Raw genomic sequence first — 17,837 nt, forward strand, 5'->3', positions numbered from 1 at the left:
GAACTCTCGACTTCGAGGCCATGGGCGTAGCCATGTGATGGGGTGGGAGCTGTCCGGATTTACATATAAGCTAACAAGCTATAGCTTAGGGCCCCACTCTCTTGCCCCCCCCAAATTTAAAGGAAAGAAAAACTGGATAATTCTTCTTAATTGTATTTCAGTTCAACAACTACTTTGATAAAATATATTAAAAAAATTAAAAAATTGTCCAGTAGCACCTTAGAGACCAACTAAGTTTGTTCTTGGTATATCCTTTCGTGTGCATGCACACTTCTTCAGATACATGCATGCACACAAAAGCTTATACCCAGAACAAACTTAGTTGGCCTCTAAGGTGCTACTGGACAATATATATATACAGTGGCGTAGCGTGGGGGGTGCAGGGGGGGCCGGCCGCACCGGGCGCAACATCTCGGGGTTAGGGTTAGGGGGCGCAAATCCACGGGTTTGGGGGCGCAAATCCATGGGTTAGGGGGCACAAATTACTTGCCTTGCCCCGGGTGCTGACAACCCACGCTACGCCACTGTATATATATATATATATATATATATATATATATATATATATGCAGGTTTTGGTGTCCTCGGGTGTCTTCCCGTATAAAAGTTGGGGTGTCTAGGCGACGTTTCGACGAGGTCTCACTCGTCATCTTCAGGCTGGTGCTTTCGGCTTCTTGTTACTGGAACAGAGCGGGATCTCAATGTTTGAGTTCCTATAAATACTGTAGAGGGGGTGTGGTGTCTAGCCTCCAATGTTCTGGGCAGAGAGGAAGTTCCCAGGCTAGTGTGCCTTTTCTTCTTTTGTTCCTTAATTACTTGAGAGATACCTTGAGTGATTTCTTGAGTGATATCCTGAGTACCACTTAGGTGGGTCATTAGGTGTGGATTAGTTGCTAAAGTCTTTGTGTCTTGACCTCTTGAACTTTGTGAAGAGTTTTCCTGAGAAGATGGCTGTATTGCACTTAGTTGTGCTTTGGCTTGGCTTCGTGTATAGGGGCGAGCTGTGGTTTTGTGGCTTGTGTCAGCCAGATCTGTGTAGGGATTGCAGGGGGGTGCAGCATCCGGAGGTGCCACCATGGATTGGCTACTGGATGGTGTCAGTAATTCATCTGTGGAGAGGGTCTGGGTTTGGGTCTGGTGTGGTTGATTGGTGTTGGCGTTCTGTGTGCCTCTGGATCTGGTGTCAGTTTTTGTGGGGAGGGCTAATTTCCAGATGTCTGGCAAGCGGGATGTGTCGTCACGCTTGTTCATGTTGTGAGGGTGTTTCTCTATCTCGATGGCTTCCATGATTATTCTCTTGTGGTGATGTTCCGTGTTAAAGAGCAATTTGGAATCTGCAAAATTAATTTCGTGTCCTGTTTCTTTCATGTGTTGGAAAAGAGAGGAAGTTTTTTCTTCTTTTTTGACGGCATTCTTGTGTTCTGCGATACGTGCATTTATTCGTCTGTTTGTTTGTCCAATGTACGTGGCTGGGCAGACTTTGCAGGGTATTTCATAGATCCCTTGGTTTTCCAACTGGATTTTATCCTTGGGGTTTCCGAGGATATTGGCTATTTTTTGGTTGGTGCAAAAGGCTGTTTTGATATTGTGTTTATGGAGGATTTTGCTAATTTTATCTGTAGTGCCCTTGATATAAGGAAGGAGGGCCATGCCATTGTTTTCTTCTGTGTCTTGGTTTTTGGGGGGTGTTTCCTTTTGGATTAGCTTCGTAATCCTGTTTTGCTGGTATCCATTGGCAATTAACACATTTAAGAAAGAAACAGGACACGAAATTAATTTTGCAGATTCCAAATTGCTCTTTAACACGGAACATCACCACAAGAGAATAATCATGGAAGCCATCGAGATAGAGAAACACCCTCACAACATGAACAAGCGTGACGACACATCCCGCTTGCCAGACATCTGGAAATTAGCCCTCCCCACAAAAACTGACACCAGATCCAGAGGCACACAGAACGCCAACACCAATCAACCACACCAGACCCAAACCCAGACCCTCTCCACAGATGAATTACTGACACCATCCAGTAGCCAATCCATGGTGGCACCTCCGGATGCTGCACCCCCCTGCAATCCCTACACAGATCTGGCTGACACAAGCCACAAAACCACAGCTCGCCCCTATACACGAAGCCAAGCCAAAGCACAACTAAGTGCAATACAGCCATCTTCTCAGGAAAACTCTTCACAAAGTTCAAGAGGTCAAGACACAAAGACTTTAGCAACTAATCCACACCTAATGACCCACCTAAGTGGTACTCAGGATATCACTCAAGAAATCACTCAAGGTATCTCTCAAGTAATTAAGGAACAAAAGAAGAAAAGGCACACTAGCCTGGGAACTTCCGCTCTGCCCAGAACATTGGAGGCTAGACACCACACCCCCTCTACAGTATTTATAGGAACTCAAACATTGAGATCCCGCTCTGTTCCAGTAACAAGAAGCCGAAAGCACCAGCCTGAAGATGACGAGTGAGACCTCGTCGAAACGTCGCCTAGACACCCCAACTTTTACACGGGAAGACACCCGAGGACACCAAAACCTGCATTCCTGTACCCGTGAAAATCTACGAAAGCATATATATATATATATATATACTGCGTCAGACCAACACAGCTACCTACCTGAATCTAGTACTTTGATAAAATACATATTTTGTTATGTGTAAATGGCTTTAGATACCTTTTAGGTCCATAATTACCATATAGCATATATTCAACACAAAAAGGCGACAATTTGTTGTTGACAAAGGACAGCTGGACATATAAAGGGCCCGTTACCTTCAGTAGCTTAGGGCCTCATCAAACCTAAATCCGGCCCTGCTTGCAAGCCCCGGTTCAAATGCCACAGCACGGCATGCAGCCCTCGACGGGCAGCCTTGCAGAGAGGAAAGGGAGCAAGACGCCAGGACCGAAAGAAGGGCAAAGCCCTGCTGATCTTTCTCTTTCTCTCTCTGTTCACACACACACTTTCTCTTTCTCTTTCAAAGCCGGATAATTTGTGCCCTTGTGCCAATCATTGAAAAGCATTGAAAGTACTCAAATATCTGAGGTTCTGCGCCCCACCTCTCCCGCAGAAGCCTGCCCCTTGCAATGTCCTATTTATGTGGTATTTTCACTCATGATTTCCCAAGAAAAGCTCAATAACTTGATTTCCTTTAGAAAGCTCATGTTCAAGCCCAGCAAAGCCCAGCAAGCCCTTCATTCCAAATTCTGCTTCTGCAACACTCATGAATGTGTGGCGACATTGTAATAAAAAAGTAAAAAACTGGAATTCCCATCCCCAAATACACTTCAGACTGCTACAGATCATACACACCTGCATCCTAGAGAGACTCCTCTTTGTAATCGTGTTCAATTCTGCCAAGTCCAGAGCTTCCTATGGGCACAAGGCATGGTCAAGCACATCTATGTACACCAAAATTTGCCAAGAATTTTACCAAAAATACCCCAGAGGACTGGGGGAAGCCTACCCCAAGATATGCTTTGGGGCACAATAAATCATGCACTCTTCAATCCAGAAAAGTGTCCTCTGCAAGATAGCACTGTATCCCCAGTGTTTCCTCCAGGAGGAAAGCACAGTCAACTACAGTTCCCATCATCCCTGTTTATTGTCCTTGCTGGCTCAGGTTGGTAGGAGTTGGAGTACCAACAATATTTCAAGGGCAGCTGGTTTCCTAATACTGGCCTAAAACCTTAAACTCCTAACAATGTTGCTGTTTAAAGGTTGCCTTTTAAAGAGCATGCCAGAGCATAAAAGTGGACTCTATGCAAGCATGCTCACACATCCGATGAAGAGGACTGTCATCCACAAAAAGCTTATCTGACTATATTATAACATTACAAGGCTGTCATCATGCTGCAATTTGTGTGGCAGCAACTCCAGTGTGACGAGAAACTAGCAGGCACAGGAGCAAGCAAACAATGTGAGTGGCAGCCAGTCTAGGGTAGGGGCAGGTTGTGAGGGAAGGGGGTGGTTTGGGACAAGCTGCGAGGAGGAGAAGGGAAGTCTGTGTGAGCTGCAAGGGTTGCCCAGGTGTAAAAGAAGGGGGTTGGCAAAGTGGTTGGCAGGTAGGCAGGGTTGGACACTGTGAGAATAGGATGCTGGACTAGATGGCTCTTTCTTTATTGCTTGTACTGCACATTAAAGTGAGTTATTTGTGCATGGTATGGTAGCACCATCTTCTGGGCATAGAGGGGAAAAACAGAAGACTATCTTTCAAAAAGACAAGCCTGGAATCTGCTTAATTCAGAGCCAATGAAAAAGAGGGAGGTAACCCCTCTGGCTAGACTCCTCTTACAAAGAAGATATAAGTCCAGGCCTCAATAGAGGCGAATTTTAAATATTACAGAGGTGAAGTGTGATTATGCCACTTAGTACAATAAGATCAAGTGAGCCCCAGGGCCCATTTGGCAATCTAAGAAACTGTTGTGGCCACCAAAAAATACAAAATTAAAATTAAAATTGAGGGTATTCAGAAACACACATGGAAATGCAGACAAATCACCTATACTTCTCAAAACAAAGCGTAGACAAAAACCAAACAAGCAGACAACCCCCCAAATACAACAAAAATAAAATTTGAGAAGGGTAGTTAGTTTTTGTGGGCACCCAAGGGGTGTCTGGGGGTGCTGTGTTGGAGACCATGTGGTTAGAGCATCAGACTAGGACTAAGGAGATCTGGATACAATCCCATTTGGTCAGGAAACTCCCTGGGTACCTTGATCCAGTTGGAAAACCTGTTTTTGAACCAAGAGATGCCATTGTTGAACAGGGTAAGGGACAAAGATGGGTGAAGCAGCCTATGTTAGCCTTTGCCCAGTAGGCTGGCTTTCTTTTATACTTTCTGGGCTTGGTGAGGCATGTGACCCTCACCTGTCCTGAACCTACTCCAGCTGAGGAATCACATGCCTTTTCCCCGAGCTAGCAAGCCCCACCTGGGCTGTGGGTCCTTGCCTGCCTTCCCTGTTTTCCTAAACTAGCAAGCAACTCCTCTTTCAGGCTGGCCCGCCACATAGCTGGGTTGCTCCCTACAGATCGCTCCCCTCCTGGCCTCCCAAATCATTGCTGCAGCCAAGTTGCCTTTTATGACTTGGCCAGTGTGTTTGTGTAATGGTTGTTTGCAGGACAGTGCCTAAAACACTCCCGCTGCTCTGGCTTCATTGCACAATCCCTTTGTGCCTTGACAAGTGAAAACGTGTCACCCAGCAGAGGCTGCCAGCGCATATCAGAGACGGGACAGTGCTTGATTGCTGCGAAGCCAGAGGTATTTTGCCAAGACAAGAGCTCTATTGAACATCCCAGGGAGCCTTTGAAGGCGATTGTCTAGGGGGGAAGCAGTGCTTTTACAGTACCAAGGGGGCGGGTGGCAACCCTGAATCTACCAGCCCCACTCTCCCACGTTGCGTTTGTTGCCCGATAAATGTGCTTCCGGCCCAGTCTGGCTGCAGCTTGGAATGCTTATTAATAATTGACCAGACCAAGATGGTTCTTTTGTGCCAATCCTTCTTTCAGACAAATATTTCCAAGTCTCAGCAGACCCCATTGCTGGAGTGACTTCCTGTTGCCAGTGTGGCAGGGCTGTGGGGCAAAGAGAATGTTTGTTTGTTTGCTGGTTGGCACGAGCAACACTTAAAATACCCCGTATCTTCACTCTGTGTGTTGCAGCAAGAATGTGGCTGCTCTCCAGGCAGGCACTGCGCAGATGGAGAACACACTTTCGTTGCAGAAGGTCCAGTCCCTAGCACCCCCACAATGACCTTGTGTCAAGGTCTCTGGATAAAAGTATCAGGCAGCAAGCAAGGTGGTGGGAAAGATCCTTCTCCATCTCAGACTCAAACTTTTCATAATGATGAGAACGAGAAGATTTACTGCAGGAAATATGGTTGTGTCCAAGTTCCTCACATGCCATCAGGAGGCCAAAAGCAAGTGCTTCAAGTCTCTGCATGCAGCCTGCAGGCACTGTAGGACTCCTAGAACTGCCAAAAAGTGTTAGCTGTAACAGAATTAAACAACTGATAACATGCCTGCCTCCCTTTCACGCAAACACTGTGAATGATTTAATTAGTGACAAGTGCTTCTTAAAAGGCATTGATCCTCTGAGCTAGGATACCTGGGTAGCCATTAGTATCTTTCTCAATCAAAGATGACATTGCCTCTTGAAACAAGGCTTTCAATTGCCCATCCATTTTTAATGGTCTGGCAGGCTCTGCCCACAAAAAGTGAAGGAGGTGCCGGAACAAAAGGTGAAAATAATGGGACTCTCCTCTCACACATATAGGAAGCTGTACTGAGTCAGGCCATTGGTCCATACAGCTCAGTATTGCCTATACTGATTCCATGATGTCAGGTAAGGGTCTTCCCTAGTCTTACTTGGAGGCAGTCCAGGGATTGGACCAATGCCCTTCTGCTCTATCATTGAGCTGCAGCCCTTCTACATGACATGGCAGAATAGGCTTAAAGGACAGGAGGGAAGGTGTGGTTGTTGTTGTTGCTGTTGTTGTTGTTGTTACAAAATGCCCACATTGGTTCCCTCTCCTCATTTCTGGGACTGTTAATTGCATGGTTAGCACAGGCCTCTGTAGCAGATGGTCATTCTCCTTGGCAATAAAGGGACCCTCTAAATGTTGCAATTCTTTTTTATATTGGCCAGGTGGTGTTGTGAATTATAGGTTGTGATGTGTGCAATGATGGACCGATAAGGGGCTGACAGTCGCGTACAATATTGGGCTGGTGAATGACTCTATTTCTTTGGGGAAGGAGCGTTTTCTGTGTTTGGCCAGGTGGGCAACTTCCTTGCCAATTAAGATAGGGAGATTTCTTGTTTCCGTCCTCCAAAGAGCCCTGAATTAGGATGCCTTTTTCAATTTCCCTTAATGCTCAACGTTTTAATTAAAAATCCACCAAGGGACTTTGCCTTACGTAATTCTGTCTTATTGGACAGACACCAACCATATATAGGGGAGTGAAGTCATCAGCTAAAGGGAAGCTTGCAAGGATTTCTACTTTCTTTGGGGAAATTGTGTCTCCTCCTCCTCCTGTCCCCATTTTACCTACAAATTGGAGATATTGTGAGTGTGTCTTGGATCAGACTCTGGTTTGAGACTTGGGCAGCGCAGACACAATATATTTAAAGTAAGCCCCCCCACAAAGAATCCTGGGAACTGTAGTCTACCCCTCACAGAGTTAAAATTCCCGGCACCCTTAACAAACTACAATTCCCAGGGTTCTTGTGGGAGGAGTGCTTTAAATGTATGGAGCATACCCTGTTCTGCTTTTCCATATGGAGCTGTCCAGCTATGGAATGTTGCTGAAACCAAACTGCCTGAAGGGCTGGGAGAGAGAGATTCTAGATTCAAACCGTGTGATCCAATCTCACAAGTCAGAGGTAAATCTACTCCATGGGTAGGCAAACTAAGGCCTGGGGCCAGATGTGGCCCAATCACCTTCTAAGTCCGGCCCGTGGACGGTCTGGGAATCAGTGTGTTTTTACATGAGTAGAATGTGTCCTTTTATTTAAAATGCACCTCTGCGTTATTTGTGGGGCCTGCCTGGTGTTTTTACATGAGTAGAATGTGTGCTTTTATTTAAAAATGTATCTCTGGGTTATTTGTGGGGCATAGGAATTTGTTCATTTTCTTTTCAAAATATAGTCCGGCCCCCCACAAGGTCTAAGGGACAGTGGACCAGCCCCCAGCTGAAAAAGTTTGCTGACCCCTGATCTACTCCTTTAGAAACTTGAAGCTAGTGTGAGTTCTCTAGGGAGCTTGGCTTGTGTAAGAAACTAAATCCACTTTCTTTTTAATTGCCTGCTTATATGTATATAATCACAACCTCTTCTCTAGGAGTACGGTACTTTAACAATGTCAACCAAACATACTACCTAAAGTTGTCCGTCTTCAAGAGTCATGAATAGTTCATTCTGCAAAATGGGAGTAAGTAAGGAAAGGAGAAAAGGAAAATGTGGCTGCGTTTGTCCTTCTTCTTCTTTTTAATTGCATTAGGTTTCTATATCTTACCGTAGCATGAAAAACTTCAATAAAAATCTTAATGCCAATAATTCATTCTTCAAAATGAAGCTGAACCATTTCTGGGTGTGTAAACAGGACACCAATACCTTTGACTGTTGTTTTCTGAGGGTGGTGCAGCTGATGCAGCCACCTTACTAAAGCCAAACAGATCTGGATTTGGTCGGTGCCTGGAATGAAAATTGCCTGGGAACCCCATGTATGCCATCTTGAATTCCATGATACAAGAAAGGTGTAAAGGCACTAAATAAAAATAAAATAATAGTTTTGCATATCTTTTTGGCACAGAGTGGGGAATGATCTAGTTTGGCTTATAAATGATTTCTCAACTATGTAACCCACCTTCAGTCATAGGATCATTAGTAGGAACCAAATTGTTCTGTGTGGTTGGACAGGAGGGACATATTTCTTGGGAACACCACATAAGACACAGTCCCAGTGTACATGTTAGCACGGATCAAATGAAAGTTTCTTTAAGGAATACTCTAGTCTCCTGCTTACAAAGTCTGCAACAGGAAACTTCTCCCTCCAAGTTCCACGAGGTTATTCCATATCTCTTGTCAACAATCCCATTGGGTAGGATGGGAAATGGTGACTTGCCCAAAGCAAGCAAATGAGCTTCATGGTGGACCGGATTATAGGTCTGAGTGCAACAATCTGTCCATTATTAGGTTTTGTAGATTTCAAGCTGCATTTTCCCCAGAGTAGTGACCAGTGCTTGGATTGCCCCTTATTGATCAACTTCAATCTCCTCCCAATCAGAAATGCATGGATGATATCTATAAAAACATCATGCCCAGATTTACGCTCATGCAGATTTACATGTGTGCAGGCACTTTCAAATGCACAAACGTATACAGCTTGCCAGTGTTAGGATTAGTGCAGAGAAAAGTCAGATGTAATAAATTCCAGATGAGAACATTGCATTTAATTAACTGTCCCTGTTAATGTTTAAATGTGTGTGTGTGTGGAGGGGAGCATCTCAGGAAAGCTCACCATTCTTCAAGGCAATTTGTTTCCTATGGCAACTCTGACATCATCTCTCTCTTTCATGCTAATGTGTACTCACATGTGTGCGTACACACACACACAAACAAACAGAAAACAATGTAGCAGAATATATACATGAGTAAAGGGGGTGCTGACTAAGAGCTCCCTCTGTAAATCTTACAGTTTCTGGTGCGGAGGTCAAAAGAGAGATTTGCATAGCTCTTCCCAAAGTGATTGCTTCCCACTGGTGAGATTTACAGAGAGGTGTGTTAACATAAGCAGAGGTAGAATTATGCCTTTTTTCTAGACATAGAAAACGCATGCATTCATGGCCATCTGCATGATCATAGAGAAAACAAGCTCAGTGTACACATCCAGAGCTTTGCTTAGTTCTGAATGCTCCTTACACAGGGCAGAGAGTGGGCCAGATGCCCTCTGCAATCAGGACATTCCATCCCATCCATCTATGGCTGCATACACATCCCCTACATTTAAAGCATGTGACTTGCCCTCCAAAGAATTTTGGGAACTGTAGTTTGTTACAGGTTCTGGGAAGCGTAGTTCTGTGAGGGGCAAACTACAGCTCCGGCTTTAAATGTATGGTGTGTAGGCTGCCTATGATTCATTGTCCCAGCTGTGCTCCTTCTTGTCTCATCTGATTAATATAATTTGCGGGTAATATTCACCATGCCTCTGCTTTGCTCAGCCATTGCCCTCTCCCTTTCTTCTCTGTTCGAATGGTACAGCACAGTCACACAAGGAGGGAGAGGCAAGCAGGCTCAAGTCTCATGGATTGGGAAACACACACCAGCTAAAAGTAGTGGTGGAGTGTCGAATATTTAGGAGAAAATCATGAACTGCAGCACGTCCTGATGGTTCCATGCAAGACCTTCAGGAGAATTGTGAAGTTCCTTTGTCACACACGGTTATGCTAGATGCGCACTCTTAGGCACAACTTGAATTCAGAGAGTTGGATCTCTCCAGCAAACCCCACCCGCCCCAGCTCCATTCCCATGCCCTGTGGTGACTGTCAACTCCTGATTTCAATTAGTTGAGATATGGCAGGAATGTACCCCCCCCCCCCAAGCAGGGGACTGACCTGGGCTTTCACTCTATGAAGGAAATTGATGGTGTAATGGTGAACGCTGCTGGGGAGGGAAGGCACGAGGTCAGACTGTGTCTGAGTTAGACTAACTCCCTCCCCTGGCTGCATTCTTGACTCTTGACATTTGAAGGCCATTAAGGTTGGATCAGCGGATCAGGACTTTATTGTTTTATTTGGCAGTTTTCATTTCCACCTGGGGCAGCTTGGGGGAGACGTCAGCAAAGCAACAACTTAGGTCCTATCCTTACACAATACACATGAAGTGGAGGTTGGGATTGTGTCCATAGGCTCTGAGCCCTCCCCTGCCCCTTGATCCCCTGGTATCCTGCTCTCCTGTCTGCGCACTCCATCCCATCTGCACAAACTGACAAAACAGGTCTAGTCTGCCGTCAAGTAGCCTTGTATTTGTAGCTCAGGTAATCGGGCTGAGTCCAGGTGAAGGCCAAGAAGTACACATACTTCCTGATGGTGTAAGACTTTGCCATTCAAAGCTATTGCAGGAAGAGCTGGAGACCATATACATCATCTTATGCATTGCTATTCATTCAAAACCTCATCAAAAATTTGACAGGTCTTTATCTGAAGCGGGGGGGGGGGGGAGACATGCAAGCCTCCAGGTGCTTCTGGACTCCAACATTCATCCATCCCTGTCAGCATGACTGATGACCAGGGATGATGGGAATTGTGGCCCAGTAATATCAGGAGAGCTGCAGGCTCCCCATCCCTGGTCTAAATAGTGAGATTTTGCCTGAGTGCTTTTGCGTGTTCTACTTCTTTCACTATGATTTACCTACATAGGATATGCAGGTCTGCTATGAGCCTTTGGCTCTGGGAAGTGCCTGCTTTAATCATTGCTATCACTAGCTGTGGGGGACTCCTCTGTCTGTGTTGCAGATGCTGTGATATTTGAAGTAGCTGCACTTGAAGGACTGAAGCCTGAAAGAGGCTGAGTTCCAAGTTGTTCTCCACTCATGAGAGAGTGACGCAGCAGTCATCTTCCCCTCTGCTTTGTCAGTGATCAGGGTCACAGACTCTGTCCCCACACACAGTCCAAAAAGAAGACAATCATGGACTTACACAGCTGCAATCCCATCTTGTTCCTCTTCCAGACTTTCATCTGTTTTTCGCTGCTGTTGCTGACCCAGTCCTCTTGCCTCAGTTCCAGTTCTTCCAGCTACACCAAAAATAACTCCTAAGAACTGCAGGTCCTGAACTTCCAGTTGTAATTTTCAAACAGAGATTTATTTTTAAAAGCTAATCAACATTTGCCTGGGATTTGCCTAGCAACAAGTGAGATCTGGGCACAGGACAAAAGAGTGTGGGCATATGTCCATGACTAGATCTTAAGGATGGAGATTCCTCCCCACTCTGCCATACCCCACATGAAATCCAAGCAGTGGCAGATGAAATCCAAGAGCGGCATAAACATCCATGTGGTGAAAGAAAGAGTTTGGTGAAGCCCTACACTGGGACATATGCCTGTGTAATTAGATGCCAAAATCGAGCCTCTCTCATTTAAGAATAGGTACCCCTTCAAACTGGTGTTTTGCTTGTATTTTGTGTGTGTGTGCATTTGTTGTTTTTTTGTGGGTGTGTTCTTCATGCAATAGTAATAAATGTATTACTAGTGCCTTTATACTGGACTGTCTGTTCATACCTCATTCTGCCTTATGAATTGTTCTGCAATGCTTCCCCAATATTATTGTATTATTGCTGCCTTTAGAGGCACACTTGTGCTATATAGTGCAACAGAAGTAGACCAAAAGGTATACCAGAACATTTGTGGTATAAAAAGAGGATTTCAGCAGGAAGTTAAGGCGTATGTGCTAACTGGAAACAAAGCAGCATGCCCTCCCCAAAACCTTTGCAGGTAAAAACACTTTTGCAAGCAGGATCGAGTATACCCAGCCAGATACCACCATGAATGCAGAATAGAAAGACTGCACGGGGTGGGGGATGGGGAGCTAGGTCCACACCCAGCCTGTTTTGCTGCTTTCCACCCCTACCCCCCTGTTGTGTAATGCTTTTTGCATTTGTTCAATATATCTGTGTAAAGATGAGAAGAGAAACAATGAGGGGTGTGGCGCAACAAGGGACAAATGTGACGTGTTAAGCCAGGTGGATTTACTTCCAAATAAATCCACCTGGAAGCATCCACTTGAGCTGACAGGATGGATGGCCTCTTCCAAGTGTAAACAACGGAAGAGCCATGCTAGCCTTTCATAACGCAGAGAGAAAGAAATGTGTTCAATGCCACATTGAGACTAACTTTTTTTAGAGGCTTTTATCTTCATAAGTGAAGATACGGAGATGGAACTGAAAATGTTGTCCCTATTTTCAAAAAGGGGAAAAGAGAGGACCCAAATAATTACCGCCCAGTCAGTCTGACATCAATACCAGGGAAGATTCTGGAGCAGATCATTAAGCAAACAGTCTGTGAGCACCTAGAAAGGAATGCTGTGATCACCAATAGTCAGCATGGATTTCTGAAAAATAAGTCATGTCAGACTAACCTGATCTCGTTTTTTGACAGAATTACAAGCCTGGTAGATGAAGGGAACACAGTGGATGTAGCCTACCTTGATTTCAGCAAGGCATTTGACAAGGTGCCCCATGATATTCTTGTAAAGAAGCTGGTAAAATGCAGTCTTGGCTATGCTACCACTCAGTGGATTTGTAACTGGCTGACTGACTGAACCCAAAGGGTGCTCATCAATGGTTCCTCTTCATCCTGGAGAAGAGTGACTAGTGGGGTGCCACAGGGTTCTGTCTTGGGCCCGGTCTTATTCAACATCTTTATCAACGACTTGGATGATGGACTCAAGGGCATCCTGATTTGAGAGCAGTACATGTGAAAAGGATCTAGGAGTCTTGGTTGACCACAAACTTGACATGAGCCAACAGTGTGATGCGGCAGCTAAAAAAGCCAATGCAATTCTGGGCTGCATCAATAGGAGTATAGCATCTAGATCAAGGGAAGTAATAGTGCCACTGTATTCTGCTCTGGTCAGACCTCACTTGGAGTACTGTGTCCAGTTCTGGGCACCACAGTTCAAGAAGGACACTGACAAACTGGAACATGTCCAGAGGAGGGCAACCAAAATGGTCAAAGGCCTGGAAATGGTCAAAGGCCTTAGCCCAGCTCCCGGCTAAGGGAGCTGGGCATGTTTAGCTTGGAGAAGAGGAGGTAAAGGGGTGATATGATAGCCATGTTCAAATATGTAAAAGGATGTCACATAGAGGAGGGAGAAAGGTTGTTTTCTGCTGTTCCAGAGAAGCGGACACGGAGCAATGGTTCCAAACTACAAGAAAGAAGATTCCACCTAAACATTAGGAAGAACTTCCTGACAGTAAGAGCTGTTCGACAGTGGAATTTGCTGCCAAGCAGTGTGGTGGAGTCTCCTTCTTTGGAGGTCTTTAAGCAGAGGCTTGACAACCATATGTCAGGAGTGCTCTGATGGTGTTTCCTGCTTGGCAGGGAGTTGGACTCGATGGCCTTTGTGGTCTCTTCCAACTCTATGATTCTATGTATGGTTCAAGTATGTTTAGGTCACTGCCCAAGGCTGCTGTTTCAAATTGCAAGAGCATTTACTGATGGTAAACACGCCGGCCTTTTGCGGGCCCAGCTACCTCATCACAAACAGAATTTGTAGTGAGTATATATAGACACTTGCCTATAATTTCAAGGGCAAGCTTAAAGCAGGTCAGTATCCCTCCTGATGTCTGTTCTGATGTAGTGAGGGACTTTATGGGGAGGGAATTAGAACCTCTTTAAAGAGGCACCTATTTTCCCAGTGCAAAATGTAGAACCAGAACTATAATCATAGACAAATAAGGGTCAGGCTGCCCCAGCTGTTTCCAGTTATGATTTGGGAGTGGGGGGCGGGACAGGTTAGAGCTGGAGCAGGCAGTGTTCAGAAAAGCAGAGGTCTCTTCCCTTTGCTTGACACAACCAACAACTGGACAGGCATCCCTTTTCAAAATCTCTGGTGAGAATTGTGAAATTGCACGCCCACGCAAGCGGAAATTATGCCTGCTTGTAAACATGTCTCTTTTTATTTCCTATGTTATTTCTCACCATGGAGACTATGGGGAATTCTCTAAAGGAGCAGTGCTGTTTCACACAGTGTAATAGAAATAAAACTAACCCCCAACCCTAAACCTGGCTATTTGCAAATGTAAAAGGAAGAAAGGAGGGAGGGTGGGAGGGAGGGAGGGAAGACTACCTTATATTGGGTTGGTCCACTGGCTGGTGAGAGCTCTTTGGTGTCTTGAATGAGAGCCTTTAGCTATTGGGATCCTTTGCAGCAGTGGTTAGTTCAGAAAAGCAGAATTGATAGATGCAGCCATGCCTGCTCACAGCCATGCCCCTTCTAAGATTACGCAAACTTCTAGAATTATGCAATAATCTTATAATTATACAACAATAATAATTAAAATGCAATGCAGCAGTCAGTGCAGATCTCCATGTGCTGCCTCTCAGCTGAGTCTACTCTTTTCTGTGCACACACGGGGCAAACGGTTTAGAGTGCTGCAGTAATTTCATACAGGGTGGCTTAAGTTGTGTTTTCCATGAAGTTTCACTGTACGTAACAAAACTTGCATGCCATTTTCTTAGAAGTGAAGCAGCTCTCTCCAAGTTTTAAAGAAGATTGTTGCTAACATGATTAAGTTTTCTATTGTAATCGATCCTATATGTTTGGCATTTATAGATATATTTTCCCCAAAGTGTGTCGTGAGGACTTATATAACTACTTTTGTCTGATATGTCCATCCATCCCCACATGCCTGCCCCCAAATTGTAGTCCCTGCCGAGCCCAAGGGACTAGATCAGCTACCATAGCAACACTGCATCTATGATAGCGCTTATGCTTTACAACAGGGGAAAGGAACCTAAGGCTTGGGGGCCAAATGCCTCTCTGTCTGGCCCTCAGGACTTTCCCCAGGTCACACCTGCACTGGCTCTGCTCCACATCCTCAAATGCATTTGCCCAGCTGGAATTTGTTCTTCCTTGAGCAAAAGTAGTACCTCTTGCTTGTCTAGCTAGAAGATGGAGAGATGGGAGTCTGAGCCTAGAAACCTCTGGCTTTTGTGCTGCTGGTATGTAGCCTAGCCTACAGTGCAAAAGTAAGAGCCGCACCCATTGCCCTGCCTCTTTTGCCTTTGGCCCCACACACCCCAGTGTGTGGCCCCTGAGGAATGTGGCCCCTAGGGCTGAAAAAGCTCCCCAGCTCCTGATTCCAAAGAGGTGGACAATGCCATCTGCCCTGTGCTCAGTCTAGGAAGGGACAGCTGTTTCCATCCAGAGGAAGCGGCAGCTCAGTACATCACGAATCTAATCGGTACATAGAGGGATCCCCGTTCCTATGAAGGTCGTGAAGTCAACATTATGGGCACTCTGCACGGGCATATATCCCATGGGAAGCAACTTGTGCAGGCAGGCATAACATAGGTGCCAGTTCTGTGGGTCTCTGTGTCAGGCTGTGAGGGAGCCAGCCAGGGCGCCTTTGGGGGAGTTTACTGCTCTTTCTCCCCCTGCCCCTGCGCCCTTCCTTCTCCTGCGTGCCCGCTCCAGTGTCAGGGTGCCCTGCCCCACTGTGCCATCTCCCTCTCCCTCGCTCTCTTTCTTTCACAGCCCTGCACAGTTTCCCCTTTGTTCTTTCCTAAGGAGAGAGGATCGTGTGTGCGTGCCTGTGCCAGCTTTCCCTGAGCTTCCTCTCTCCCCTCTTTCTGGGACACCGTCCCTGCGCTAGCAAATGGGTCCGTCTGCCTCCATAGGCGACACCCACACACCCCAATCGCTCCCCTCTCTCTAGGCAGGGTGCCACCTGATTCTGAGAAATTCCTCGGGCCGGGTGAGCTTTCCCTCCCTCCGCCCCCCAAGCGAGGTGCGTGTTTGTGGAGGGGGGAGGCTTCGCCCTTGAATCCTCCCCTCCCGCGTCCCTTTTGGAGAGAGGCGCAGAAGTGGGGAGAAGTTCGTTCGAGCGCGCGCGCGTGAGGTGGGGGGGGGGGGGAGGTACCTTGACCCAACCTCAGGGAGGAGAAGGGGAGGAGGAGCAGCAGCAGCCCAGCGGGTTGAGCCAGGCAGCCCTTTCCACACTCAGGCAACTCTCCCCTCGAAGCACCTGCAGCTTTGGGTTGCCCTGAGCTGCCCCCTTCTCCGGGCAGCTGGAGCTCTCGAAGCCTGGAGTGCAGGGGCTTCTTCGCTGCCTCAGTCCCCTCCCCTTCCCCTGGCAGGCTTTGCGCGGGAACCGGGTTGAATGGGATGTACCGTGAGCCTGGTGTGCTGTGAGGGGAGCCCTCGGCCCGTTCCCCTGCCCGGGCCACTGAGGCACCGAGGGACAGCGGCGGCGGCGCCTCAGAAAAGGAAGCAGCTGCCAAGGGTGAGTAATAAGTCCCTGAGGGGAAAATCAGGGGGGTGTGAAGGGAGAGAGGCAGCTAAGAAAAGTCAGAAACTTTTTTTAAAAAAACAAAAAATAATAATCCTTCCAGTAGCACCTTAAAGACCAACTAAGTCAGTTCTTGGTATGAGCTTTCGTGTGCATGCACACGAAAGCTCATACCAAGAACTGACTTAGTTGGTCTTTAAGGTGCTACTGGAAGGATTATTTTTTTTTTTAAGGGAGGGGAGGAATAAAAGGGAAGCAGGGAAAGGAAGGGGGTTTAGAAGGAGCTGGGTGGTGGCAGGTGTGCAGGGGACAACGGCAGCCATTTCAGGAGCTGGCCCATTAGGGTGAAGGGGTCTCTGTCCCATCCAACTCAGTCTACTGCTGGCCAGACCCCAAACTGCTTGTGCCAAAGGGTGCCCAGGCCTGTCAACTTCATTCACAGGAGGTGTGTTGCAGAGAGAGGGCAGATAGGAAGGAGACTGGCTTTTATTGGCTCTGCCTGGCCTTGGCTTGCCCCCCAGCTCTTGTTGGGTTCCTTGGCCTCTGCCCTCCTAGTCCCAATGGGCCCCAGCTGCCCCTGGAAGGAACGGAGATAAAGGGAAGGAGAGGTGGGTCAGTCGAAGCGAACTCAGTCGAGTGGCTTCCAAAGGGAAGTCCACAAGCAAGACATGAGCATAATAGCCCTCTCTCACAACTGATCCCCAGCAACTGCTGTATCAGAGGTAATATAGCTATTGAGACGGAAAGTCTCATCCACCATGAACTTACTTAATCTCCTTTTACTGCTATCCACATCTGTGGCTACCACTACATCTCAGGGTAGTGAATTCCATAACTTAACTATGCACTGTTTGAAGAAGTACATAAAGTCCTGGGAGATGAGGGTGAATTTGAGGGAAGGTCTGAAGGGAATGTTGGGTGCATGAGAGTGGGCAAACTGGTAGTGAGATGAAAGGACTGGGGACCTTACAGTAGCTGGGTTAGGCATCTGAAAGATGGGGCACCCCATCAAATTTAAGTCATTTCTAAGAGATTGATCCTGGTGTTCATGGTACAACATGGAACATGTCAGAAAGAAGGGGGGGGGGGGAATAATTGTTTGGCCTATTTGTTGATGATCTGAACAACAGGATTAAACCATAGAGAGGTATATTGAAGTTAAATATCTGGAGAAATGTCCCAGCTATTGCAGCAGTCAGCTTGCCTAAGGAAGTTGTGGCATATCATAGCTCGGAGGTCTTTGTGGAGAAGCTGTACAGGTATCCATCAAAGATGTTTTAGCACACAACGATTCAATCTTAGGGCAAAAGTTTGGATGGTT

At 46.5% G+C, this 17,837-nt stretch overlaps 1 protein-coding gene across 18 annotated transcripts in view; it reads left to right on the top strand.

Moving 5' to 3' along the window:
• The first annotated feature begins 16,071 nt into the window (after positions 1-16,071).
• Positions 16,072-17,837, top strand: part of TNS1 (tensin 1) — a 330,451-nt gene continuing 328,685 nt past the window's right edge. For 16 of the 18 annotated variants that reach the window (XM_083727739.1, XM_083727772.1, XM_083727782.1 and 13 more), the window contains exon 1: positions 16,072-16,510. In XM_083727739.1, the coding sequence (XP_083583865.1) occupies positions 16,388-16,510 (123 nt within the window). In that variant the 5' untranslated portion in view covers positions 16,072-16,387. The remainder of the gene's footprint in view (positions 16,511-17,837) is intronic. The other 2 variants (XM_083727750.1, XM_083727751.1) reach the window with 1 other exon arrangement.

The sequence above is a fragment of the Podarcis gaigeae genome, assembly GCF_964106915.1.
Source record: "Podarcis gaigeae genome assembly, chromosome: 1".
NCBI lineage: Eukaryota > Metazoa > Chordata > Lepidosauria > Squamata > Lacertidae > Podarcis > Podarcis gaigeae.